This window comes from Schistocerca nitens, chromosome 3 (assembly GCF_023898315.1).
Source record: "Schistocerca nitens isolate TAMUIC-IGC-003100 chromosome 3, iqSchNite1.1, whole genome shotgun sequence".
Classification (NCBI taxonomy): Eukaryota; Metazoa; Arthropoda; class Insecta; order Orthoptera; family Acrididae; genus Schistocerca; species Schistocerca nitens.
In genome coordinates, this window is record NC_064616.1 from 566,436,247 (window position 1) to 566,463,279 (window position 27,033).

At 43.5% G+C, this 27,033-nt stretch overlaps 1 protein-coding gene across 1 annotated transcript in view; it reads right to left on the reverse strand.

Moving 5' to 3' along the window:
• The window catches only part of LOC126249658 (signal recognition particle 54 kDa protein), a 60,357-nt gene extending 44,854 nt beyond the window's left edge, over positions 1-15,503 (reverse strand). The window contains exon 1 of the mRNA XM_049951336.1: positions 15,316-15,503. Coding sequence (XP_049807293.1) covers positions 15,316-15,393 — 78 coding nt within the window. The 5' untranslated portion in view covers positions 15,394-15,503. The remainder of the gene's footprint in view (positions 1-15,315) is intronic.
• Positions 15,504-27,033: the final 11,530 nt, after the last annotated feature.

Here is a 27,033-nt window from a genome sequence, read left to right on the forward strand (position 1 = left end):
CTTTTAGTGGAAGTACTGGTCGACGGCTGGGAGTTCGAGGTACGTAGGAAGTCTGCACGGGACGGTTCCTTCTTGAAGGCCCGTGCATCTGACTTCTGGGTCTTCATCTTGGCAGAAGCTGATGAAGGTGCTTGTGTTGGAGGGGTGACGGGAGGAAGAGGAGACGTCGACCGCGCGATCTTAGCACTGGCCGAACGGACGACCGTGGTGCTGAAGGTCAGATCGCATGTCTGCGTCACCACCTCCCTGGTAGTCCGAGGAGAGGCGAGGACAGTACTGTATTTTCCCGCTGGGAGAAGCGTGGGCTTCCTACTAGCAAATAGCTTGCGAGCAGCCGAGGTGGACACTTTCTCTTTGACCCGAATTTCTTGGATACAGCGTTCTTCCTTGTAGATGGGACAGTCGCGGGAGGACGCTGCATGGTCACCCTGACAGTTCACACGAGGAGACGGAGGTAGACAGTCACCCTCATGGGCATCCCTGCCACAAGTGACACATTTAGCCGCATTGGAACAAGACTGGTGAGTGTGATTAAAACGCTGACACTGGTAGCAGCGCGTAGGTGTTGGGACATAGGGGCGAACAGAAATAACCTCGTAGGCCGCTTTGATACGCGACGGCAACTGAACACTATCAAAGGTCATGAAAAGTGTCCGGGTCGGTACAAGGTCATTGTTGACCTTTTTCATGACCCTATGGACAGCCGTCACGCCCTGCTCAGCGAGGAAAGACTGAATCTCCTCGTCAGTCAATCCGTCGAGTATCGAGTACATACCACACCACGAGACGAATTCAAAGTGCGGTGAGCCTCCACCCGGACAGGAAACGTGTACAGGAGTGTGGCCCGAAGCAGTTTTTGTGCCTGAAAGGCGCTCTCAGTTTCTAGTAACAAGGTACCATTACGCAACCTGGTACACGACTTGACAGATCCGGCTATGGCATCTACGCCCTCCTGGATAACGAAAGGGTTGACAGAGGAAAAATCCTTGCCGTCCTCAGATCGAGAAACTACGAGGAACTGTGGGGCAGGCGGTAGTACTTTTGTCACTGGTGGCTGGTCAAGTTTCTGTTTATGGGCAGAAGTCGAGAGAGAAGAAGAAGAGAAATCCATTGTGGAGGAATCCCCCATGATTGCCAGCGTCTCCGATGGCGCGCTCCTCCCTTGTGGGGACCCTCTCAGAGGGCACTCCCGCCTTAGGTGAATGTTTACACCTCAGGTCACACCTCCCGAGAAACAGACGGAGGGACAAATCGGCATGGTCAGAAGGTATCAGCTCAGGCAATCACCCCTCCCTGGGCCTGGCCTTTACCAGGGGGTACGTGCGTGCCTTACTTGTCTACCCAGGGTGGGGAATTACGCGTTACCCCGTCACCGGCTACGTGTGCGAACGCGTGGGTCGGCCTTCAGGCGCGCACAGGGAGGAAGGAAGAAGAGGAAAAAGAAGAGAGAGAGGGAGAGAGAGGACAGACTGTCTCAAACGCCGAGGCGGAGTCCAGAGAAGGCAAGGAGAAGAAGGCAATGAGAAGAAGACAAGGGAAAGAGTAAGGAAGACAGTGAGATGGAGAAGAGCAAAGAAAGGAACCAACCAAAGGAAGGAAGAACCGAGAAGTGAAAAACCAAAATGACTGCAAATAAAGGTCGTGGAACCGTCCGTCTCCGGACGCAGGTGCTAACTACCCCCTTGAGGGGGAGTGACTCCTTTTAGTCGCCTCTTACGACAGGCAGGAATACCGCGGGCCTATTCTAATCCCCGGACCCGCCCAAGCGTGGCCAATGTGGAGCTGGCAGAGGCCCACATGGAAGACTTCCACACATTCGTAGTCTCCTTAATGACACACAGTTTGTTGTGTGTACTGTTATGCCGTTCCGTCTCCCAAAGCCGAAAAACCCTGCGGCATAAGTCAGAATGCAGGTCAGGTTCAGAGATGCCCATCTCCAGAAGCAGCTTCCACATAGCCTGTTTGGCCAGCCTGTCGGCAAGTTTGTTGCCTGAGATTCCGATGTGACCTGGGGTCCAGACGAACACCACTGAACAACTGGACTGTTCCAGGGCATAGATGGACTCCTGGATGGTCGCTACCAAAGGATGACAAGGGTAGCACTGGTCGATCGCTTGTAGGCTGCTCAAGGAGTCAGTACACAGGAGAAATGACTTGCCTGAGCATCAGCGGATGTGCTCAAGAGCACGAAATGGCTGCCAGCTCTGCAGTGAAAACACTGCAGCCATTGGGCAAGGAGTACTGTTCTATATGCCCTCCATGAACATAGGCAAAGCCAACGTGACCATCGGCCATTGAACCATCAGTGTAAACCACTTCATGGCCCCAGTACATGCAGAGAATCGAGAGGAAGAGGCAGCAGAGAGGAGCAGTAAGAAATGCAGAAGTCACCCGCAAACAGAGAAGGTGAGACGGATGGCCCTACAGCTGCGGCTAGGCCATTAATGGCCACTAAAAATAGAGATACACTCAATACGGAGCCCTGCGGGACTCCATTCTGCTAGGCATGGATGGAACTATGGGAGGCACCAACTTGGACACGGAAAGTATGAAGCGACAGGAAATTCTGGATAAAAATCGGGAACGGGTCTCGGAGACCCCATTCGCATAATGTGGCAAGGATATCACAATGAGATTTTCACTCTGCAGTGGAGTGTGCGCTGGTATGAAACAAGGATATGATGTCACCAGATCATGTCATATGCTTTTTCAAAATCAAAAAAGATGGCAACCAGGCGTTGCCATCTGGAAAAGGCTGTGCGGATGGCAGACTCGAGGGACACAAGATTATCAGTGGTAGAGTGACCATGGTGGAAGCCGCCCTAACATGGAGCCAGTAGGCCACATGACTCCAGGACCCAACCCAATCGCAAACACATTGTACGTTCCAGCAGCTTACAAAGAATGTTGGCGAAGCTGATAGGCCGATAGCTTTCCACATCAAGCAGGTTTTTACCGGGTTTGGGCACCAGAATGATGGTGCTCTCCTGCCAATGCGATGGAAAGTTGCCATCGTACCAGATCCAGTTGAAGATGACAAGGAGATGTTTAATCATCTGACTGTGGATCCGATCTGGACCAGGAGCTGTGTCGGGGCAAAGTGCCAGAGTACAGAGGAGCTCCCACTCTGTAAATGAGGAACGGTGCTGCTTATGCCGCTATAGAGCTCGCCGATGCTCCTTAATTGCTTCAGTGACTTCCAGCGATCCCCAAGGGACTGCCTTTCGCCAGGGGGAACCCTAAAGAGCGAGGGATCGCATTTTCTGCTGCAGAAACGATAATTGTAGTCACCTGCTCAACCATCACATCGATGTTACCATTGGGGGAGATTCAATGGTGAAAGCAGAGGTGAAAGTTTCCCAGTACGCCCTGTTTAAAGCCCATCTGGGTAGGCGTCTGTGGGCCTGATGCCAGGGCAGTGAGAGGAAGATGGGGAAGTGATCACTACCACACAGGTCGTCATGTGCTCTCCAGTGGATAGATGGGAGAAGGCCAGGACTGCAAACCGAGAGGTTAATGGCTGAATATGTGCCATGTGCCACACTGAAATGTTTGGGGGCACCTGTATTTAGCACACAGAGGTTGAGGTTGAGCTGTGACAGTAAATTTTCGAAATCTCTGCCTTGGCCAGTAAGCACGGTACCACCCCACAAGGGGTTATGAGCATTAAAATCTCCCAAAAGTAGGAAAGGTTTAGGGAGTTGACCAATCAGTGCAGCCAATGTGTTCAGGGGTACTGCATCATCTGGAGGAAGATCTATGTTGCAGACAGTTATTTCCTATGTTGTCCTTATCCTGGCAGCCACAGCTTCAAGAGGGGTTTGAAAAGGCACAGGTTCATTGCATACTGAGTTCAGGACACAGATGATAATGCCACCTGACACTCGATTATTGTAACTACAGTTCCTGTAATATCCCTTATAGCCACAGAGGTCAGGGTTCTGCACTGCTGGGAACTAGGTTTCCTGGTGGGTAATGCAGAAAGGAGGTGTAAAGCTTAACAGTTGCCATAGTTCAGCCAGGCATTGGAAAAAACAGCCATAATTCCACTGGAGGATGACGTAATCGTGAGGCTGGGAAGGCATGGAACAGTTTACGCCCCAGAGTCACCTGCTGCCACCTATTTATTTCCTGAGCAGTCTGTAGCCAGGGTGTCTGAGGGTCTGGCGAGATCTAGGTCCTCAGCGGACGCCAGAATCTCTACCTCATCCTCAGAATCAAAGCTTCTAAGTAGTGATGGTGTGGGTGCCACTGCAAGCCCCTTGGTCTTGGGGGTTTTGGATTTCTCTCACTGCTCTTTGTGTTTCTCTGGCTGGGAGGGCTTGACTGGTTCAGTCCGAGGATGACCATGAAGCCCTACGACCAGCTACTTTTGGGCTTTTGGGCACTTCAGCCACTGGCAGGAGTCATCTTTCCCACTAGCAGAAACCTGGGAAAGGAGTGACCCCTTCCTAGCGAAAGGTGCCGAAGAAGACTTCTCCGGCTGAGGGAGCAGGTGTAATCTCCTGGCTCAGAGAGCCGACCGGAATTTGTGGAATGGATGGGGCTACAACTGTTCTCGTAGCGGCGGCATAAGAGGTGGTCATAGCCACAGGATGTAGCTGCTCAATTTTTCTCTTATCCTCAGTGTAAGTCAGTCTGTCCAGGGTCTTGTATTCCATGATTTTCCTTTCACACTGTAAAATCCTGCAGTCTGGTGAGCAAGGGGAATAATGCTCTCCGCAGTTGACACAGATGGGAGACAGGCCACATGGAGTATTGGCATGTGATGGACGTCCACAATCTCAACATGTGACACTGGAAGTACAGCGGGAAGACATATGGCCGAACTTCCAGCACTTAAAGCACTGCATAGGGGGGAGGGATATATGGCTTTACATCAGAGCGGTAGACTATCACCTAGGCCTTCTCAGGCAATGTGTCACCCTCGAAGGCCAAGATGTAGCCACAACCTGGTTATCCCTCGGACACCGATGGACGCACTGGACAAAATGAACACCTTGCTGCTCTAACTTGGCGCGCAGTTCGTCATCAGACTGCGAAAGAAGGTCCCTGTGGAATATAATACCCTGGACCATATTTAAGCTCTTACGGGGTGTGATGGTAACGGAAACATCCCCCAGCTTGTGACAAGCGAGTGATGCCCGTGGCTGGGCACAGGATGCTGTTTTAATCAAGACTGACCCTGACCAAATTTTGGACAGGCCCTCCACCTCCCCCAAACTTGTCCTCTAAATGGTCTAAAAAAAATGTGGCTTCATCGAAACAAAGGAGTCCCCATAAGTTCTCGTACATACGAGGTACCTGGGTAAATAAGGTTCGCTGCCATCCTCAGCCTGGCATTCCGCCCATGGTGTGGCCAGGGAGGGGAATGATTTAGAGTCGTATTTCCTTTCATTGTACTGAAACTTAGAATGCTTAGAGACTGCTGGTGTTTTGATCACCAGCAAGTGATGACGTAGAACGCTTCTTCGTGCATCATCTGCCCTGATGCCACCCACTCCAACCAGGGGCCCTCCCCATGGGTGCCACCCAGCTGCAGCAAAGGCCACCTGGCAGGATGGTCATTGCCGGGGGTCCCAATGCCCCAGGGTGACAGGCATCTACTCCTTGGCATACATGGGGAGTTAATGGTGCAGGCTCATCAGAGCGATCCCTGTGTTGTCAGGGGGCTACAACCAATAGGGTACATGACAGACCCACCACAATGGACTGACTACCATGCTGGATATCAGGTGCAAACAAGTCCATGGTCATCGTCGGCACAGAAAGCGACACTGCAAAGTGCGTGGTGGAAAACGCACCCAGGAAAGTTTCCTCACCCAAGAGATGGAGAATAGGCGGGACTGCAATGCGACGACGAGAAAGCGGGCTACAGATATCAAGGCACGATGGACACTATGCACCATGTAAGGTGCCCTTCCCCAATTGAATTGCTCTTTGGAAAAAAATTCGAAGAATGGAGGTCAAACCCTACATGTGACCATCACATAAAGGCTGAAATGTGTGAGACTCCTTTTAGTCACCCCTTATGACAGACAGGAATACCTCAGACCTATTCTTACCCCCAGTCCTGCAGGGGGGAAGTGCAGTTGTTAAGACAATGATTTCATATTTGAGAGGATGAAGTTTGCTCTGTCTGGCCATTTTGATTTAGTTTTCCTAAATCGTTTCAGGCAAATGCCAGGAAGGTTCCTTCAGCAAGACCATGGCTTACCACTTCTCATATCCTTATAAGCATACTAAAATATTCTGTGTGTATGTATACTGGAGATCATTATTTTTGTTGTCTTGTGATGGCAAATTTTATATTAATGGGTAATGATCCCTGGATGGATGAATAGGTAAATAAAATAAATGGTCATAGATTACTTGAAGGGGTTAGTGAGAGAAAAACAAGTACTGGCCTATCAGATCATGATGCACGTGTTGTAATACAGAAAGGATTCAAGGCAGAATCATATCTCAAAGTAGCGAACAAAAGGTTTAGAGGTATGAGTCAATTTACAATGCACACATTTAAAGTCAATATCGAAGGGCCAATGTGGAAAGAATTCTACAATTTGAAGAACAAATATATTTCATTTCTTCAAACCTTTATCACATTCGTTTTCAGCTCTTTCCATGTAAAAACAACTGCAAGTAGATATGCAGTACTGATTTTGTTGTGATCTTCAGACCGAAAACTTGGTTGATGTAGCTACTCTTTTCTGTGCAAGCATTTTCATCTCCCAATAACTACTGCAACCTACACCCTTTTGAATTTGCTTACTGTATTCATCTCGTGGTCTTTGTCTCCCTCTACGCCCCCCCCCCTTCTTCACACACACACACACACACACACACACACACACACACACAGAGAGAGAGAGAGAGAGAGAGAGAGAGAGAGAGAGAGAGAGTCTCTTCGGGACACACACACACACACACACACACACACACACACACACACAGAGAGAGAAAGTCTCTTCGGGTTTGCTGCTTGATTTTAGGATCCGGCAGCACACCTGAAGAGACTTTCAAGACTTATTACGCTGGGAAAGCCTATGTAGTCAAACACACACATTTCCTTCCAATACTAAATTGGTGATTCCTTACTGGCTCAGAATGGGTCCTATCAACTAATCCCTTCTTCCAGTCAAGTTGTGCCACAAATTTCTTTTCTCCCCAATTCTATTCAGTGCCTCCTCATTACTTATGCTATCTATCCATATAATTTTCAACATATCCTTTAGTACCACATTTCAAAAGCTTCTATTTTATTCTTGTCAAAACTGGCAATGATCAATGTTTCACTTCCATACATGGCAATGCTCCAGACAAAACCAATCAGAAAATACTTCTTAACACTTAAATCAATATTCAATGTTAACAAATTTTTCTTCTTCAGAAAAGATTTTCTTTCTATTGCCGGGCCACCTTTTATACCCTCTCTACTTCGACCATCATCACTTATTTTACTGCCCAAATACCAAAACACACCGAGCAAGGTGGCACAGTGGCCAACACACTGGACTCGCATTCAGGAGGACGATGGTTCAATCCCATGTCCTGCCATCCTGATTTAGGTTTTCCATGATTTATCTAAATCGCTCCAGGCAAATGCCGAGACGGTTCCTTTGAAAGGGCATGGCCAACTTCCTTCCCCGTCCTTCACTAATCTGATGAGACCGATGACCTTGCTGTCTGGTCTCTTCCCCCAAACAACCCAACCAACCAAAACACATCTACTACTCCAACCGTCTCATTTCCTAATCTCGTTCTCCAGCATCGCCTGATTTCATAAAACTGCATTCGGTTATCCTTGTTTTACATTTGTTATTGTTCATCTTATATCTTCCTCTCAAGACGCTGTCCATTCTGTTAAACTGCTCTTTCAAGTCCTTTGCCTTCTCTGATAGAATTATGTTGTCACTGGCAAACCTCTAAGCTTTTATTTCTTCTCCCAGAACTTTAATTCCTTCTCCAAATTTCTTTTTTGTTTCCTTTATTGCTTGCTCAGTGTACGGATTGAACAACATCAGGGATAGGTTAAAACCTTGTCTCACTATCTTCTCAACCACTATTTCCCTTTCAGGTGCCTCAACAACGTTTACAGAAACCAAAAGGAACACTAATATAAAACTGGTCTGGATTACTAATGGCATTAAAATTTCATGTACGAGGAAATAGGGACTGAATTATAATATGAAGGGCAGTCACCACAGCCCAGCAATAGAATCTCACTAGAGAAAATACTAACTCATGCTGAGGAATGTCATCAAATGGGCTAAAACAATGCATTATACACAGAGAATAAAAAGCTCTCAGAACAAAATTGAAGCTATATGGTCAACTGTGAATGAGTATCATGGCAGAATGTGGGTATTATACCCATCTTGTGTAAGAATGGAAATACTGATGATCCATCAACAATGTGAAAAATATTTAATAATTAATCTTGTCCATGATCGACATGTTAAATTAAAAATTTATTGGTACAGGTAAATATGCCAAACTCTTAGAAGCTCGTGCTCTGACAGAACTATATCACATGCAGCTACAGGAAACAAGTAAAGAAGTAATTGAATCCATTATTATTATGGGAAACAATAAAAAAATGTAATTGAATCCATTATTACATCATTAAAGAGTGGGCCCCCATGGATACGATGAAACTTTAAGTATGATTATGAAGATTCACTCGCCACACATTACTTCTGTATTCATTCACCTGTGCAATGTGTCTTTCAGGCACAGTCAATTTTATGACAAGACTGAAATATTCTTCAGTGAAACCACTTTATAAACAGGATGAAAAAGGGAATGTGGACCACTGTTTTTGTTTCCTCTGCTTTGAAAAGTTTTTTGAAAGCAATGAATGAGAGAGTAATGTCATACCTCAGTACACACTGTTTGTTGTCAGACTTGCAATTTGGCTTCACGAAAAGGTATGTACAGAAAATATAGTTTATTCTTTTGCACAAGACACACTATCAGGCCTCAATGATAGGTTGAGAACAGTATTTTCTTTAACTAAAGCATTTCGTTGGTGAAGCATACAATACTTTTGCATAAATTGGAACATTATAGGATTAGGGGAAAGGCTCAACAATGGTTTACTTCATATGCAGAAAGTAAGAAGCAGAAAATTGTACACTAATATCAACAAACTGGGAAGAGGTTTGAATGTGACAGAGTGGCATGAAGTGAGAGTTTTGATGTGTGTCAATTGCTTTTCTTGATATATATCAATGATCTGCCATTAAATGTGACAGATGACAAAAAATTCTTCTTTGTCAATGACACAATTGTTTTTGTGAAATACATGTAATATTAATCATGCAGCTAACATGGTAGTCAATAACATCTGCAATGGCTTTCATAGAACAGAACGCAATGCATACAGTTCCCAATACAGAACTACATCAAAAAGTTAAATTTTATTGTCGCCAAGCTAGTCTGAGTGTCAGTCAAATTGATCATTTTGAAGTTTAAGGATAAGGGAAGATGAAACACTTTCTTGGAAGCATCACATTTGGTACCTTCTGCCAAAACTGACTGCTGCTACCTTCACTATAAGAATAAACTCCAGTGTTCCTGACACTGAAATGCAGAAGCTTGTTTATTTTGCTTAGTTTCACTCTATTACTCTTATGGTTTTACATTTTGGGGCAACTATCTGCATTCATAAAGAATATTCTTAGCTTGGAAAAGGGTCAACAGACTGGTATGTGGTGTCAGTTTGTGTAGTCCACTGTTCAGGTGTTTTGGAATTCTAGCTCTGTTATCCCTGTACGTATACAACATTGTGGGATTTCTTGCTGTCAATCTGACTCATTCAAAATGAACTGTAATATTAATTCAGTGAACACAGGACAGGGAAAAGATATAGATTTGTATAAATCTTCATTAAGCATAAGCAACAGGAAACAACATAATAAACAGGGCATGCATATCAGTCGAAAACCAAAGCCATCAAATATGGAGTGCTGCAGGAATCCATAATGGGGCCATTACTGTTTAATCTGTTTGTTAATGAAATAGATGATGAAGAGAAGGAGAAGAAAATATTTATGCAGATGACATGACAATATTTAACAATGACCAAAATGCAGTACAGCTTAAGAGGAGAGCATACATATCTGCATACATCACAGTTCAATGGCTCCTGGAAAATGTCCATATATATAACAAGACTATGTATGCAGCTTTCATAAATAAAGAAAATGCTGTGCAGATGCGTTGTGAGGTGGATGAAATTAGTTTGGAAGAAGTAGAATCCACTAGAATCTTAGGTATTACTGTGGATAATCAGTTAAAACGGAAGCAACATATGTAGGTTGGAACTTGAATAATAGCAACTATTTACTCACAACCGACACAAAAGAGTTACATGTTGCACCTGTTACTGTCCTTCAACACAGTCACCAGCATTGTGTAGAACCTGTCGCCTGTGATGCGGAAGGCGTAGTATACTGTTAGCAGAGCCTGTTCTGTTGATGGCGCGAATGGAGTGGTCTACTGCCTGTCGAATCTCTGGAACTGTTCTCAAGCGAATGCCATGAAGTGGTTCCTTCATCTTCGGAATCAAATCAGTCACAAGGACATAAGTCCAGGGAGTATGGTAGAGGGTACAGTACTTCCCAGTCCTATCGACCGAACAGAGTAGCCACAGCTTGCGCTGCATGCGCCCGCGCATTGTCGTGCAAAATGATGGGTGGGTTGTGCAGAAAGTGCCGCCACTTCTTTCGCAAAGCTGGCCGTTTTTGAAGCATCACCTGTGATCAGCTTTGCGATAGAAGCGGCAACACTTTCTGCGCAACCCACCCATCATTTTGCATGACAATGCGCAGGCGCATACAGCGCAAGCTGTGGCTACTCTGTTTGGTCGATGGGCTTGGGAAGTACTGTACCATCCACCATACTCCCTGGACTTAAGTCCTTGAGACTTTGATTTGATTTCGAAGATGAAGGAACCACTTCGTGGCATTCGCTTCAGAACTGTTCCAGAGATTCGACAGGCAGTAGACGACTCCATTCACACCATGAACAGAACAGGCTCTGCTAACGGTATACTACATCTTCCACATCGCTGGCAACGGGTTCTACACAACGCTGGTGACTTCTTTGAAGGACAGTAACAGGTGCAAACATGTAACTCTTTTGTATCAGTTGTGAATAAATAATTGCCACTATTTAAGTTCCAACCCTCGTATTAATTCTCAATTCAATACAATACAGAAATGTCTGCACTATGGAGCAGGTTTCTTTCTCAACTGGCTTTCAAGCAGAGTTGATAAAATAAAGTAATGAACTGTAAGTCTTCAAATTAAAGTTGAAAGGTTTCCTAGGGGCATACTGCTGCTATTCTGTACAAGAGTTCCTCACTGTAGTTAAGAACTATACTCTGCAATGTGTTATTTCTTTGTATTCACACACTGTCATGTTTTATTAATTCTTTTGTCTAGGAATATTTTGGTTAGTTGGTTGATTCAGGGGAGGGGACCAAACAATGAGGTCATCCGTCCTATCAGATTAGGGAAGGACGGAGAAGCCATGCCCTTTCAAAGAAACCATCCTGGCATTTGCCGGAAGCATCAAGGGAAATCACGGAAAACCTCAACCAGGGTGGCTGGGTGCAAATTTGAACCGTCATCCTCCTAAATGTGAGTCCAGTGTTCTAACCACTGTGCCACCTTGCTCGGTTATAAATTTTTTAATCAGCATTCTGTAAACTCTGTACTGATTGGTTCAATGATCAATGGTCTCTTGCATGATCCCAAAGAATGCGATACATAAATAAATGTCCTGTAGTTATTCATCTGCTGAGAATAAGCAGCAGATACCTTGAAGGGCAGCTAAGAGGGAACTTTTGTGGTATGATTACATTTCATCTATTCCTTAGCCTTCAGAACCATGGAGCTTTGCATCAAAAACTGTAAATTAGTTCACTGTGCTAATCTCTGTAACACTTACAGGAAATAATACAACCCTGCTTGAAGAAGAAAACGAAGCACCCAGAATGGGAGGAGAAAATGAAAGGAAACTCCAGGGGTGGAGAATATATGTGACATTACTTCAGTAATTACGAAATCCAGATAAATTTCAAAGAACTTGGCAGTATGAGCCCATTATCAGTATGATGATGTATGCCCTCTGACCTGTAAGCACACACTGATTACTTTGGAAAGTGTATCATAAAGCCATAGCATCTTCTCCTGAGGTAAACTGGGCTACAACTGTTGTAACTGGTCCTTAATATCCTGGATACTGGCACAGGGACATAGCTGATGTCCAGAGCATTATGGTGGTAGTGCACAATCAACTGTTAGAAAATATAGCCTCAAGCACAGTTCTTTCAGTATTCCAGGAGGATGGCACTAAGTAACTCTTACCAAATGAAAGGAGCTGTTGTTTAACAACTTCACTTATGCAAAAAGCAAAAGAAGTTGCAGGTACCAAGAGAGCAGATGGAAAGAATCATAAATTCAAAGAGGCAGCCAACACCAAAGTTTCACGGAAATGATAATGGGAACATGATAGAATACAGTGAAACAAATGAAACTATTCTGAAATGCATCTGACAAAAACACTTGTACGGCTGGACACCACATTTCAACATTTGAGATACCCACACATGGAAAGAGAAAAGTATGTTGTTGACTAACACTTATCTATCTACTCTACAAGCTGAAGAGCACTGTCAATAAAGAACTATCATTATATCCATATTTTGCACTCTCCCACTCCAACGTGTTATGGACTGCTACTAAGGAGTAAATCTGTTGACATTTTCACTCTGCAGTGGAGTGTGTGCTGACATGAAGCTTCCTGGCAGACAAACTATGTGCCGGACCGAGACTCAAACTCGGGACCTTTCTTCCAGGAATGCTAGTTCTGCAAGGTTCGCAGGAGAGCTTCTGCGAAGTTTGGAAGATAGGAGACGAGGTACTGCCATGTACAGACTATTTCAAACAACTAAATAGAATGACAGTAGCTAGCGTTTATGTCTACAAGTGCCTTGTCTTTTTGTTAGAAAACCTAAGTATGAATGACCTAAGGTCAAACCCATGACTATAACACAAGAAGTGGGCATACAATTAAGATGAAATATTTTAGGTTGCCAATGAATCTTAACAGCTATATTACCTTGGCACTGTCCACTTCAAAAAATTACCCAAGTGTCTACAGAGTGCCAATAAATATACGTCAATATAGAATAGTAAAATGGACAAAATGTAAAGGATTTTACTCTGCTCAAGAGCATGTAACAAATTACCTACATTTCTGATGTGAATGAAATACAAATAAACAACCGATTTCATTATGTAATCACATATGCCATATTGTGTAACTACTTTACTATCACCTTGCATTTATCATATCGTCATGCTCTATAGAGCATTTATCTTGTAGTTGATCTGTTATGTAATTATTTTTTGTTGGAGTCATTTACCTAATTATGCGGTGCATCTACCTTGTATTATCTTCTTGAACTTAGTGACAATTTTGAGAGTATTTGTTTTATAAATTATATATATTTTCACAGATAACAATTATCGTTGAAGAGATAAACTGCACGTAAAGACATTCAAAGGTGAATGAAGTATCTATATTTATAAGATAACAGGTGACAAAGTAACTAACAAATCTCATAAAATTGTAGCCTACAAACATTGTAAAATTTATTTATGTCTTTGTGTGGTTCAAGATATGAATCACACACACAGTTAATAGATAAATAAATAAATAAAATTCCAGCAGTAATGCCAGGTAAAGCATGGGACATGAGCTAAGGGGCAAAGAAATAAAGGCATTTCAAAAGAAAATGTTAAAGCTGGAAGGAAAATAGTAAAAAAAAAAGGAACTTCCAAATTCGTTTAAGGAATTTTTCCAGAAGACCATTCCCAAAACCTGGTACAAGCACAATGAAGTAACCATTCAACTTCTATAGCTCTATTAACACCCTGTCAATAAACCATGATCATCTGCAGCAAAAAACTATCAGATTTTAATGAGGAAATGAATATGCTCGCTTCAGAAATGGATATAGCGCAGAAGACCATCTGGAGATTGCGAAGAAAATTACAGAATAGAGCAACAAGCAGGAATTATTACCTTTTATGACAGGTATATAGTTTGAGAAAGCTTCTATTTAGCTTAAAAAAACGAAACTGTACTAACACTTAATCACACGAGTGAAAACATAAAAGTGCAGACAAGCAATGAGACTTCATATCATGACAACTAATCTCAGTAGTCTAAGAGGAAGATTACAGGTCTTTGAACTCTGAAAACAAAGAGAGCATATGTATTTATTGATTATATCTGGGCAATCTCCATTTTAAAAATGACACTGTACTATTTGCTACTTCAATAGAATGTCATATGACTGATGTGATTTATAGAAATAAACTGTAAGTCAGGGAGTTGTGTGTAAGCTAAAGGCGCACACCTTGTTAACAGTAGTTCCTTGTACTGACTATTATGTCATATAGCACACTTATATGAGCACAACTAACATGTGCACATAATTGTTACAATAAGATAGTTACAGAAAGAAAGATATCTGGGACAACCAACTCATTAGGAATGCACTTCAAGTCCTTAAGAAATTGAGCATAGGCCTAATGGAAACAATGGATGAGCATCCTCCAAGGAAGTTCATGATCTGCTGGTAGTAAACCTAGCTGTCAGCCACAAGAAAAGGCTAACAATTAAGCCATCATTTCACACTTCAGTGTTTTATTTTCAGATTATGACTGTTGGCAAGTTTCGAAAGCAAATAACAACAGTGGAAAAAGCTGTATCTAGAACTAAATGTGATAAAAATCTACAAGATATAAAATTTTTCTATCATAATCCTGTGTTAGGTAATTCTGACAACACAGATAATCATTATTATGTGATACGCTCAAGTCATTAGCAGCAGTGGGTATACACACAGAAAATATCAATACATGTTCCTCAACAATTAACCTCTCCAGTAATAACTACAATTTGTTGCGCTGTTTGATAGATTCTAGAACAACAACATTTCTAGCAACTAAAAGTAAAAAGACTGAGGAACATAAATTTGGTATAGTACTTCTATGACTGAGTCTGCCCAAGCAATTGGAAAGAATTACGTATATACAGAAAATATTTCCCCCACAAAGTAAATACAAAAATATTTGAATCACTCGTATAGGTGACGTAACCTTTGTTTTAATGAATATTTTCTTATATAATGTTATTAGCGCAGAAAACTAAGTCATTTCAAACAACTGTAAATCACAAATAAAGTGCCAGCTGTTAATCAACAATGAATGTTTTTATAGTAAAGAGTGTTACCTCTTCATTAATGACCGTGGCATTGCTTAGAGACCTCAATGCCGAGGTGATTTTTCGTCCTAGATCTGCCAGAACCATTTTGTCTTTCTTGTTAAGTCAACACAAACAGAAATTTACACTATTACTCTACAACTACAAAACGACACACTCGTGCGACAGCAGATGATGCTGGCCGTGTTTTCCAAAGATGTAACATATCAGCAAAACAATCAGCGGGAAGATATCGTGAAATGCACTTCGACATCCTGACGTTTAAAAACGACAGAGATGACATACAAGTAATACATCGAATCTCATGCGAGATATCGCCCCACTAGTTGATAACACAAAAAACCCTGAATTGAGACAAATGGAGGTGCTGCGAGTACGAGAGTGTTTCGCACCAGCGAAACGCATGGCTGCGCTGACGCTTCTGGCCGGAAATAGACGTCAAATGACCATATTTCACAGACTGACTTCAGAGAAGACCTGTCTGCACGTGTTCCCCCAATCTACCGTTCTAAAACTTGCTGCTAAGACGTGTGCTACACTTTCCTATTCCCATATAGCTTACTTGTTCCCATTTCGCTTGTTTTCTGTGTTATATTCCCTGATGGAATTTACTTTTATAAATACAGAACAGACAACAGGTTCCCATGCCTAAATAGTATCTCCTGCAGTTTAAAAAATACCGAAACAATCGTTCACAAAACCGAGTTGAACACTTCAAATATCACATACACCAGATGACATAAAGAAAAACAAACCATTGGAAAGAGTAACATGGGGCATTTCACAGACTTAACAGTCCTCCATAAAAACACGCAATCAATAAAAAATAAAATACAACTATTAGAAGTTGAGCTCCCATCTTTGAACTGCACAGCAGTTTCTATTGCTGAACACTGGTGTAGAGACACTGAAATCCAATATATAGTATTATCATGGTATGAAAAGGCCAACTCTACTACAGAACTACTTCAAGGGGTGGAGGATCATGCATTTATGTCAGAAAAGGAACACAGTTCAAATCAAGACATGACCTCAGTACAGTAAGTGAAAATAAACACTTTGAAATATCACCTATTGAATTAACAGGGCTTGATATCGCCAAGAAATTAATCATTTTGTGTGTGTATAGATCTCCCAGTGGTAGCGTGGACACTTTTTTCAATAAATCAACAGAAGTTCTAGATAAAGTCTCAAGTACAAAGGTCAACACAATTCTGTGTGGGGACATTAACATCAACACTAATATCATAAATGAATCCAGCAGCACCTTCATAAACATCCTTAAGGTTTTTGGCATTTCTCTATTGGTCAATAGTGCAACAAGGGTTACTACAGTGACTGCATCAGTAATTGACCATGTGGCCACAATATGGACAGCGAAAAATGTGATGTAGCTGTAAAAAATCTCGGACAATCAGACCATCTCTGTAAATAACAACAGTAAAATCAGGCATTGAATCATTCCCTAAACTACAAGCCTACAAACGATATCTATCAGAAATCGAAATAAAAGATTTAAAAAAAACTAGAAAAACAAAGCTGGGATGAATTGTATGAGGAAACCATTGTGAATATGAAATTCTCTGAATTCTCCACATTGTTTAAACTGAACTTTGAAAAGGCATTTCCAGAAGTATGCATGTCTGTATAAACAGCTCACAAAAACAGATGGATAACAGCAGGCATTAAGAAGTCCTCCAAAACACTTAAACACCTCAGTTCCATGAAAAGGATTTGCAATGATCCAGAATTCTTAAATTTCTATCATAGATACAAAAAGATCTATAGGAAGGTGCTGATTGCTGCAAAAAAGTCATTTAATGACAAAATAATATATAATGCAGAGAATAAAAGCAAAGCAGTTTGGGATGTTATATAAAACATACTGCTAAGGGAGGGGGATAAAAGAAAGCACTCCGTCTTCAGGCCACGACTGGCCTACCAGGACCATCCGACCGCCGTGTCATCCTCAGTGGAGGATGCGGAGAGGAGGAGCATGGGGTCAGCACACCGCTCCTCCGGTCGTTATGATGGTATTCTTGACTACAGCCGCTACTATTCGGTCGAGTAGCTCCTCAATTGGCATCACGAGGCTGAGTGCACCCCAAAAAATGGCAACAGTGCATGGCGTCCTGGATAGTCACCCATCCAAGTGCTGACCACGCCCGACAGCGCTTAACTTCAGTGATCTCACGGGAACCGGTGTATCCAATGCGACAAGGCCATTACCTAGGGAGGGGGGGATAAAGTAATAAATGATCCACAACACTTAGCAAACTATTTATACGAGCATGTTTCAAGTATAGCAGAGAAGTTACAGCAAAAATTCCCCAAAACAAACATAACACCTGTAAATAATGTTGCATCTAAATACAATGACGTTACTTCCAACCACAGAGAATGAAGTCAATAAAACTGTTCAAAGCCCAAAAAGTAAAAAGTCAGTAGGCTTAGATGAAGTACCAATGTGTGTCCTGAAACAATGCATAGGGATTATACAAGTCCCCTTGACAAATATAATAAATGAATCCTTCGCATCAGGGACATTTCGAGAGCATTTGAAACAGGCAAGAGTTGTACCTTTGCTTAAGAAAGGTAATGCAGAAGACATAGAAAATTACCAGCCCATTTCCATGTTGTCAGCATTCTCAAAAATAAAAGAATTATGAAGGACAGATTAATGAATTACTTTTAAGCGAATCACAGTTTGGTGTCCGAAGTGGCAAAAACACGGAGTCAGCCATAATAGAATTCACCAAAGTTGTACTTGATGTTCTTGATAAAGATGAGTGTGTCACAGGCATATTTCTGGGTCTTTCTAAGGCGTTTGATTCAGCCGACCACAAGATTCTATTAAATAAGTTAGAAGCATTAGAAATAAGAGGGGTAGGTAATGACTGGTTTCAGTCATAACTAACATATAGGGCACAAAGAGTAGAGATAACACATACTTCAAATAGATCTCAACCTTTAGTAAAACACTTATCACAATCAAAATACGTTAATATAGGAGTTCCGCAGGGTAGCATATTAGAACCAATACTGTTCCTGATATACATCAATGACTTTCCCAGTAGTGTTACTCCTGGTGAAAAAATTCTCTTCACTGATGACAGCAATATTATAGTCACTGCGAAAACAAGAGAACTCCTTGACAAGAAAGCAAATGAAACTCTCAAGCAAGTTTATGATTGGTCAATAAGCAATAAAGTGACATTGAACATAAAGAAAACTAATGCCATGAATTTCAGTTTGAAGAGGAAAAATGACAGTGTTAAATTACAAGTAGATGGCACCTCTATAGACTGTATAACAAATGCAAAATTTCTAGGAATGAATATTGATTCTTAGTTGAAGTGGTGTCAACACACAAAGGTACTTGCAAACAGAATGTCATCAGCATGTCATGCCCTTAGAATCCCATCATCCGCGTGTAACATGCAGTGTATTTTAGTTATATATTATTCATATGTACATTCAATTCATAGCTATTGCATTCTTTTTTGGGAAGCAAATGCGCAAAATATGAACACAATTTTCAAACTCCAGAAAAGAGTCATAAGAAAAACAACCAAAAATACTAGTTGAGCTCATTGTAAAAATCTGTTCAAATCACTGGGGATTTTAACTGCTCCATGTGAATACATTTATCAGTCAGTTGTACACATCAAAAATAACATTGGTAATTACTGCACAAATAGCCTAGTCTGTGACTATGCAACAAGAAATAGACTCAACTTACATTTACCAAGAAAAAAATAAGCATAAAACTCTAAACAGCATTTTCTACCAAGGAATAAAACGGCACAATAAATTACCAAAAGAGATTAAAGAAATTGCAAAAATACACTTATTTAAAAAGGAAGTTAAAAAGTACCTGTTATGCAATACATTTTATACATTCAAGGATTACTTAGATAACACAGAGGAGGGGTTTGATAAAAAAATGCAATACAAATAAATAATAATAATAATAATAATGATTATAAAACATCCAACATTCCACATAACACCTTCAGTTTACGTTTTTTTCCTTCTGTTTTCCTTCTCTAGAAATACTTACCCCCAAGCTATGTGTAGCACAATACTAACACCTCTTCGTCTTTCTGAGCTTAACATCTCACTCATTATGGAAGGATGCTGACTCAGTTTTTTAGGAAAGCAAATGGGAAGTTGAGGTACAGAAAATGGCACAGAGATCACCAGTGTGTGTGTGTGTGTGTGTGTGTGTGTGTGTGTGTGTGTGTGTAGTGAATGAAGTGTTATGAAACAATGTGTGTATAGTGTGTGCAGTGACTGATAGTGAGATATGAGTGAACAGTGTGGCATTACATTATTTAATAAGTTATTTATAGAAAAAGTATTGTATACCAGGAGTAAATCTAATGATTGTCTCTAACAAGAAGTCTGTAAATACACTCCTGGAAATTGAAATAAGAACACCGTGAATTCATTGTCCCAGGAAGGGGAAACTTTATTGACACATTCCTGGGGTCAGATACATCACATGATCACACTGACAGAACCACAGGCACATAGACACAGGCAACAGAGCATGCACAATGTCGGCACTAGTACAGTGTATATCCACCTTTCGCAGCAATGCAGGCTGCTATTCTCCCATGGAGACGATTGTAGAGATGCTGGATGTAGTCCTGTGGAACGGCTTGCCATGCCATTTCCACCTGGCGCCTCAGTTGGACCAGCGTTCGTGCCGGACGTGCAGACCGCGTGAGACGACGCTTCATCCAGTCCCAAACATGCTCAATCGGGGACAGATCCGGAGATCTTGCTGGCCAGGGTAGTTGACGTACACCTTCTAGAGCACGTTGGGTGGCACGGGATACATGCGGACGTGCATTGTCCTGTTGGAACAGCAAGTTCCCTTGCCGGTCTAGGAATGGTAGAACGATGGGTTCGATGACGGTTTGGATGTACCGTGCACTATTCAGTGTCCCCTCGACGATGACCAGTGGTGTACGGCCAGTGTAGGAGATCGCTCCCCACACCATGATGACGGGTGTTGGCCCTGTGTGCCTCGGTCGTATGGAGTCCTGATTGTGGCGCTCACCTGCACGGCGCCAAACACGCATACGACCATCATTGGCACCAAGGCAGAAGCGACTCTCATCGCTGAAGACGACACGTCTCCATTCGTCCCTCCATTCACGCCTGTCGCGACACCACTGGAGGCGGGCTGCACGATGTTGGGGCGTGAGCGGAAGACGGCATAACGGTGTGTGGGACCGTAGCCCAGCTTCATGGAGACGGTTGCGAATGGTCCTCGCCGATACCCCAGGAGCAACAGTGTCCCTAATTTGCTGGGAAGTGGCGGTGCGGTCCCCTACGGCACTGCGTAGGATCCTACGGTCTTGGCGTGCATCCGTGCGTCGCTGCGGTCCGGTCCCAGGTCGACGGGCACGTGCACCTTCCGCCGACCACTGGCGACAACATCGATGTACTGTGGAGACCTCACGCCCCACGTGTTGAGCAATTCGGCGGTACGTCCACCCTGCCTCCCGCATGCCCACTATACGCCCTCGCTCAAAGTCCGTCAACTGCACATACGGTTCACGTCCACGCTGTCGCGGCATGCTACCAGTGTTAAAGACTGCGATGGAGCTCCGTATGCCACGGCAAACTGGCTGACACTGACGGCGGCGGTGCACAAATGCTGCGCAGCTAGCGCCATTCGACGGCCAACACCGCGGTTCCTGGTGTGTCCGCTGTGCCGTGCGTGTGATCATTGCTTGTACAGCCCTCTCGCAGTGTCCGGAGCAAGTATGGTGGGTCTGACACACCGGTGTCAATGTGTTCTTTTTTCCATTTCCAGGAGTGTATATGTGTATACGAAATAGCTTATTTCAATTTGATCTAAACTCGTAAATACTTTGACATGTCCTATATCCTTGTAAAAAGAGATCTATGAATGAATAAAGCTGCTACTACTAGAATTTAAATACAGTAAGCAGATAAAAAGGTGTAGGTTGCAGCAGGTTTTCGAATATGAAGAAGCTTGCACAGAATAGTGTGGAGAGCTGCATCAAACCAGATATTGGTTGTTATGGTGATGATTGGCACTGTTTAAAGAGTCTGCTGTTCCTTGCCCATAACATTAGTTTTTTTTTAGAAACGAGAGTCTCCATAGTGTAAATACATGATAAAGGTAGAATACCTAAACTTTTAAACAGGGGATTACAGGAGTTTCTAGGTTTACTTCCTTTATGGTTCTAATGGCCTTTGTTTCTGTTCTGAAAATTCGCTTAACTGCTGTTAAGTTACCCTAGAATATGAATCCGTATTTTAGGTGAAAATTAAAATAGGCATTATAGGTACTCTTAACTGTTTTTTCACATGACATCCACATTTTAAATAACACTGAAACCAATGCTCTTTACTATTTCCATCACAAACTCAGTGATGGAATTAATAAGTATGCTCAGTCAGATGGCTAGTCCTATGTCTAAATCTCAAACTGACGCGGCAGGCCAGGGGCCATTGATAATGGGTGGGATGGGGAGCTCCAATCTTCCACCCCCCCCTCTGAGCCAAGGGCTGTTTTCTTTAAGTTGTCACATAGAAATATTGCAATTATTAGTTGTAATAAATATGAGATTAAATTTTTCCTGTTGAACACTTACAATAACTGCCCGACTGCAAAGTTTGGCAGCAGCAAGAACTGGCACAATGTCTGTAATTTGTCAATGCTAAGCTGAGCTTTGGCTCCCTAATTGTTACCAGTGCATGTCAGTACGCTTTGCGTAGACTCTCTTATACTTACCACTGTTGACAATTTCAGTGCTCTAACAGCTATGCCACCATAGAGGCAGGGCGAAGTCATGTTGTGTCTGTCAGCTGAAAAAAAGTGTGTTTGAACATGAAAAACTCTATGATATTCTTTCATATAGCCTTGTAATTTACACCATAGTTGCTGATTATCAGTGCACATGCATGCCTAAAGTTGTATGATTGTGTAGCAGATGGATAGCATTCCCCTTCTTCATCCGTTCTCAATGTGGTAATGGAGTTCTCCTTCCTCCTACCTCCGCACCTCACACTCCACAGAGGTCGAGGCATAACTTAGGTTCGACAACTTATATAGACTATTATCGACATCTACAAAGTGGAATTATGGCGTCTGAGATTATTAAAACTTGAAGCAAAAGAAATATGGGTTAAGAAATATAGTGATTACCAAAAACATGAACGTTTTTAAAACTTTAGACTTTAGAGCTTCTCAGAGGTTCAATCATAGTAATGTAACAACAATGTACCTAATGCTAGGTTGGCCTAATTGCCAATAATGTAAGACCACTCAGGGTTGTGTTCTAGGGTCACTGACCAATTACTGAGCTTGTGTTTGTTTACATGAGGGTTAAAAGATGAATGGAGTTTGTGAAAGTTTTAAAACGTTTCGTCAAACTGATAACAAAAAGGTAGTTGCAGTACTTAGTGTGACTGAGACTCTGTTGATTGTCCAGTTCGACTGAAGTGATATATCATGGTAAGTTTCTTTATTATTATTTCGTATGAATGAAGTGTTAAACCATCAGAAAAATGCTCCTGTCAAAGCACAAAAAAGGCGGTAACGTTCCTCTTTAAAAGGACTAGAGCAGAAAGGTGAGGAACCAGTTGCCTCAATCCTCATTCCACTTTCCTCACCAAAAACTTTAGCATGGGAACATGTCCACACTCTTTTAAAACAGAACATTCTAAATTCTTTTATCCAATCTCTCTTTGTAGTGAAGCTATCATACTTAGCATCTCCCTCTTAGCGACACTATCTATATGTGTCTCTCTCCCTCTGCTTCCTTTGCAACATTGATTTACAGTATATTCAACTGACACAGTCTCCTTTCTAACTTATATTCTCTTATTCTGCCTTTCTCTCCTACTGCCACTGTCTCCACCATACCTTGACAGCTCAATTATTGTGGTGGGTCCTACTGATTTTTCCCCAGTACCCATGTGTTTAAAATTTCAGTCCAATATGTACCCTTGTCCATAATAACATGCTAAAGTTCGCCATTCTGGGAGGGTCCAGATCAACACTCATCTGTATTTTTTCATTTCGACTGTCTTCTCTCTCTCTCTCTTTCTGCCTCCCACTGCTGTTGTCTTCATCCATCTCCCTTTCTCTTTCACTGCCATTTTCGCTCTCCAACCATCACTGTCTCTTCTCTCTTTCTTTCCCACGGTTCTGTCTCCCCTTTCTTCCATCGTCATTGTCTCTCTGCTACTCTCTTTCAGCACAAAAAAGTATGAATACGTTCACATGTCAAAATTTTTGATGAGGAAGGCAGACTGAAGACTGAGGCAGCATGTTCACCATTCTTCTGGCAGAGTCTTTTAAAGAGGAACATATTCGCCATTTTTTAGTTCCGATGGAAGATTTCCCTCTTTTCCCTGCTACAGCGGGATGTGCTCCTTATGCACCGTCCAGTCACATTAATGTGACCACCTCCTATGTTCCACATCAATGTACAATAAACTCTCATAGATGGCAAGTGAAAGCACTAGCAGTGAAGGGTATGTAAAGTGCATTGGGGGCACGTGGAACACAATGCAGTCGTTGTTTTAATGTGGAAATGAAGCGATTTTTCGTTTCCCAAAGGGCATGACTATGGGCTTTCAGGCCAAGGGTGGAAGCATTCCAAAATTGCAAAGTTTGTAAACTATTCACATGCCACCATAGTTAAAGTATACTGTGCATGGCAAAATGGCACTATCCAAAACCATTACCGAAGCAACTGTGGTGCACTACAGGCCATAGATGACAGGGGTGAATGACAGTTGCAGAGATGTGGACCGGCAAATAAAAATCCAACTGTTGAGCAACTGTCCATCTAGATGAACCCATGGGACTACCAAGAGAGTCTCCTCAATGACCATTCAGTGAATATTGTTTTGCGTGGGCCTGGTTCATGCACCAATGCTGACTGTTGTTCATTGATGACAAAGAATGGAATTTGCATGCCAATAGCGCAATTGAGTGTCCGCTGAGTGGCGAAATATGGCCTTTGCAGACGAAACACGTTTTGTTCTACACTCCTGGAAATTGAAATAAGAACACCGTGAATTCATTGTCCCAGGCAGGGGAAACTTTATTGACACATTCCTGGGGTCAGATACATCACATGATCACACTGATAGAACCACAGGCACATAGACACAGGCAACAGAGCATGCACAATGTCGGCACTAGTACAGTGTATATCCACCTTTCGCAGCAATGCAGGCTGCTATTCTCCCATGGAGACGATTGTAGAGATGCTGGATGTAGTCCTGTGGAACGGCTTGCCATGCCATTTCCACCTGGCGCCTCAGTTGGACCAGCGTTCGTGCCGGACGTGCAGACCACGTGAGACGACGCTTCATCCAGTCCCAAACATGCTCAATGGGGGACAGATCCGGAGATCTTGCTGGCCAGGTTAGTTGACTTACACCTTCTAGAGCACGTTGGGTGGCACGGGATACATGCGGACGTGCATTGTCCTGTTGGAACAGCAAGTTCCCTTGCCGGTCTAGGAATGGTAGAACGATGGGTTCGATGACGGTTTGGATGTACCGTGCACTATTCAGTGTCCCCTCGACGATCACCAGTGGTGTACGGCCAGTGTAGGAGATCGCTCCCCACACCATGATGACGGGTGTTGGCCCTGTGTGCCTCGGTCGTATGCAGTCCTGATTGTGGCGCTCACCTGCACGGCGCCAAACACGCATACGACCATCATTGGCACCAAGGCAGAAGCGACTCTCATCGCTGAAGACGACACGTCTCCATTCGTCCCTCCATTCACGCCTGTCGCGACACCACTGGAGGCGGGCTGCACGATGTTGGGGCGTGAGCGGAAGACGGCCTAACGGTGTGCGGGACCGTAGCCCAACTTCATGGAGACGGTTGCGAATGGTCCTCGCCGAAACGCCAGGAGCAACAGTGTCCCTATTTTGCTGGGAAGTGGCGGTGCGGTCCCCTACGGCACTGCGTAGGATCCTACGGTCTTGGCGTGCATCCGTGCGTCGCTGCGGTCCGGTCCCAGGTCGACGGGCACGTGCACCTTCCGCCGACCACTGGCGACAACATCGATGTACTGTGGAGACCTCACGCCCCACGTGTTGAGCAATTCGGCGGTACGTCCACCCGGCCTCCCGCATGCCCACTATACGCCCTCGCTCAAAGTCCGTCAACTGCACATACGGTTCACGTCCACGCTGTCGCGGCATGCTACCAGTGTTAAAGACTGCGATGGAGCTCCGTATGCCACGGCAAACTGGCTGACACTGACGGCGGCGGTGCACAAATGCTGCGCAGCTAGCGCCATTCGACGGCCAACACCGCGGTTCCTGGTGTGTCCGCTGTGCCGTGCGTGTGATCATTGCTTGTACAGCCCTCTCGCAGTGTCCGGAGCAAGTATGGTGGGTCTGACACACCGGTGTCAATGTGTTCTTTTTTCCATTTTCAGGAGTGTATATCAGACAGATGGCTGTTGAAGTGTACAGCGTGAAATGTCTAAAGGCAAACACGCTGCAACAGCTAAATAAATGTAATTGTCGTGTGACTAGGGCCTCCCGTCAAGTAGACCGTTCGCCAGGTGCAAGTCTTTCGATTTGACGCCACTTCGGCAACTTGCGCATCAATGGGGATGAAATGATGATGATTAGGACAACACAACAGCCAGTTCCTGAGCGTATAAAATCGAACACCGGGCCCTTAGGATTGACATTCTGTTGCGCTGACCACTCAGCTACCGGGGGCGGACGCTGCAACAGCTATGGCCTGGGGAATGTTTTCGTGGCATTCCCTGGCTGATCTCGTCATTCCAGAAGTCACAATGGATCAACACAAGTATGTATCCATCTTTGGTTTTGTAAACCATAGTCACCAGTTTTGTAAGGGCCTCGTCGCTACTGCTGTGGAGGCCATTTGCAATGGCTGTTATCGTCAGACGAGTTTGTGAGTTTATGAAACAGCTTCTTTTGCAGTACACCACTAAGACAATTTCTCCCTGCTTTAGGTTTTCCGTGATTTCCCTAAATCGCTCCAGGCAACTGCCGGAATGGTTCCTTTCTAAGGGCATGGCTGACATCCTTCCCTGTCCTTCCCTAATCCGATGAGACCGATGACCTTGCTGTCTTGTCTCCTCTCCCAAACAACCCAACCCAACCCACTCCCTGCCACTATTACACAGCTATGCCCCAGTGTCAGGTAACAGGATGGGAGAACAAAGGTTCTACAACACTTCAACAAATTAGTAGCAATGTCACACAAATGAGTTAAAAAGGTTTACTTATCTTTGTTACTAGTTGGAATATGAAGTCTGCAACACTGCGCATCTCTGGCACTGGCACCAACTCGCATCTTTAAGCCTGTGGTGCTTTTGCCCTGGCTGTGTCTTGTTCAGACGACACAGCATTTGGGGACCCTGACTATACCAACATGCAGTTTGTTTCTCCTCAACACAACGGCATCTACCAGCAGGACAACGCTACTTGTCACACAGCACACAGTGTGCATGTTTTGAAGAGCAGCAGAATGAGTTTAGCATACTCTCCTGGCCACCAAACTTCCTGGATTTAAAACCAACCGAGAATCTGTTGGGCCATCTCGAACGGGATGTTCCCGCCATGGACCCTCAACACAGAAACCTATCCACAGCACTTTAATCTGCATAGCTCCTCATTCCTGTAGGTACCTTCCTGAACCTTCCTGACTCATTTCCAGCATGC